At 38.8% G+C, this 1,608-nt stretch overlaps 1 protein-coding gene across 1 annotated transcript; it reads left to right on the top strand.

The window, feature by feature from the left end:
* The first annotated feature begins 906 nt into the window (after positions 1-906).
* On the top strand, positions 907-1,281 carry LOC145297011 (uncharacterized). Its single transcript, XM_080143233.1, has one exon. It carries the CDS (start codon positions 907-909, stop codon positions 1,279-1,281), a length of 375 nt encoding a protein of 124 aa, XP_079999359.1.
* Positions 1,282-1,608: the final 327 nt, after the last annotated feature.

Raw genomic sequence — 1,608 nt, 5'->3', positions numbered from 1 at the left:
AATGTCGGCTGCTCTTAAGCAATTTTTTTTTACTTTCTCAATTTTTATCAGACTATATTGGTTACTTTGACTGAAAATGTATGCAAATCTCGCGTGTGTATAGAGTCGGGGCAAATTGCATTAGATTCCGTACTACCTACAAGTAATCGTGCAAAACGATAAAACATTACGACAGAAAAAAATCTGCTGCTTTCTCATCACGATATCGAGTTTACACTGCAGTTCAACTAAAAGTATCAAGAATGCCCAGGAGTTGACTTTTATGTTATTTTCAAGAAATGCGTAGGCGTGAATATAGCTGTATATGATAAATCAACCTTGAAAGAGTGAGATTGGGTTGTGGCATTCCTACAGGGAATCGATCACATTTCAAAATATTAGATGGATTTTTAAAACTAATACATATTTAGTAAATCTGCAAAAATGACTTTAGTATATATGTGTAAGTGAGAGAATTACATATATATATATATATATATATATATATATATATATATATATATATATATATGCATATATGTAAACAGCATTGCTACAAATAACTTAATCCAATGCTTAATTATACTTTTTTTTTAATTTTTCAATTTTTAAATGGTCTTTTTAAAAATTAACCTCTCCCCAAATATAATAAATGATGTATGTTCTATTCGAACGTTTTTAATTCTACGTCGAATCATCTTCGGTGATACAAGAATTGAAAATTACATTGGGAAGAAATGAGAATCCGAGCATTTGTGGTGAAATAGAGAAAAACTTATTTTAGATAGGTTAAAAGTGGCACACCACTTCTTCTTTTAGAGTACGTGCTGAAGGCAAGGGGAGAGAAAGTCATAAAGATCTTGATCATCACTGCTCTTGTAAGTGCTGCCATAGATAGTTGTGTCGTATGAATAGGTGTCAACGAAGATGAGGATATATCAAGCTTGTGTCCTCAGCATCTTACTCTACTGCAGTGAGACATGGACTCTCTACAAGCATCAAGAGCGCAGACTAAATGCCTTCCATCTGCGCAATCTAAGAAAGATCTTAGGCGTTACGTGGCAGGACCGCGTTCCGAACAAAGTGAGACACGTTGTTTGCATGGAGGATGGCCGAATCCCCAAAGCCATCCTGTATGACGAGCTCTTAGCCGGCAGCAGACCAACCGGTAGGTCTCTCCTCAGATTTAAGGATGTGTGCAAAACGGATTTAAAATTCGGCAACATCAACCCTGTTGACCTCGAACCTATGCTGCAGACCGTGACTCTTGGAGGATCAAAGTCCAGAAATGTGTACGACTGAGCGAGGAAAAAAGAGATGAATAGTGGGAGGAAAAGAGAGACAGGCGCAAAATGACAGCATCAGCAGCATCGGCATGACAGAGGGTATCCCTGCGGGAAGTGCAACAGAATCTGCCGCTCCCGCATCGGTCTATTCAGTCGCAGCAACAGTTGCCACCACTCACGACAACATTCAGGCGCGATTCTCTATTGTCTATCTAGACGGAAGGACACCAACAACGAATGTCTTCAGAATATGATTTGGAAAATCGTTTACGAAAACCAGGAAGATGAGTCGGCCCAGAATCCCAGACAGAATCTTGAGACACGTCGGTATTGTTGCTGTGTG

The sequence above is a fragment of the Euprymna scolopes genome, chromosome 17 (assembly GCF_053919585.1).
Source record: "Euprymna scolopes isolate OS-2025 chromosome 17, ASM5391958v1, whole genome shotgun sequence".
Taxonomy (NCBI): domain Eukaryota; kingdom Metazoa; phylum Mollusca; class Cephalopoda; order Sepiida; family Sepiolidae; genus Euprymna; species Euprymna scolopes.
This window is presented reverse-complemented; position numbering and strand designations above follow the sequence as displayed.

Excerpts from the sequence above, each read along its gene's own strand:
- LOC145297011 (XM_080143233.1), top strand. The coding sequence starts at position 907 with ATGAGGATATATCAAGCTTGTGTCCTCAGCATCTTACTCTACTGCAGT.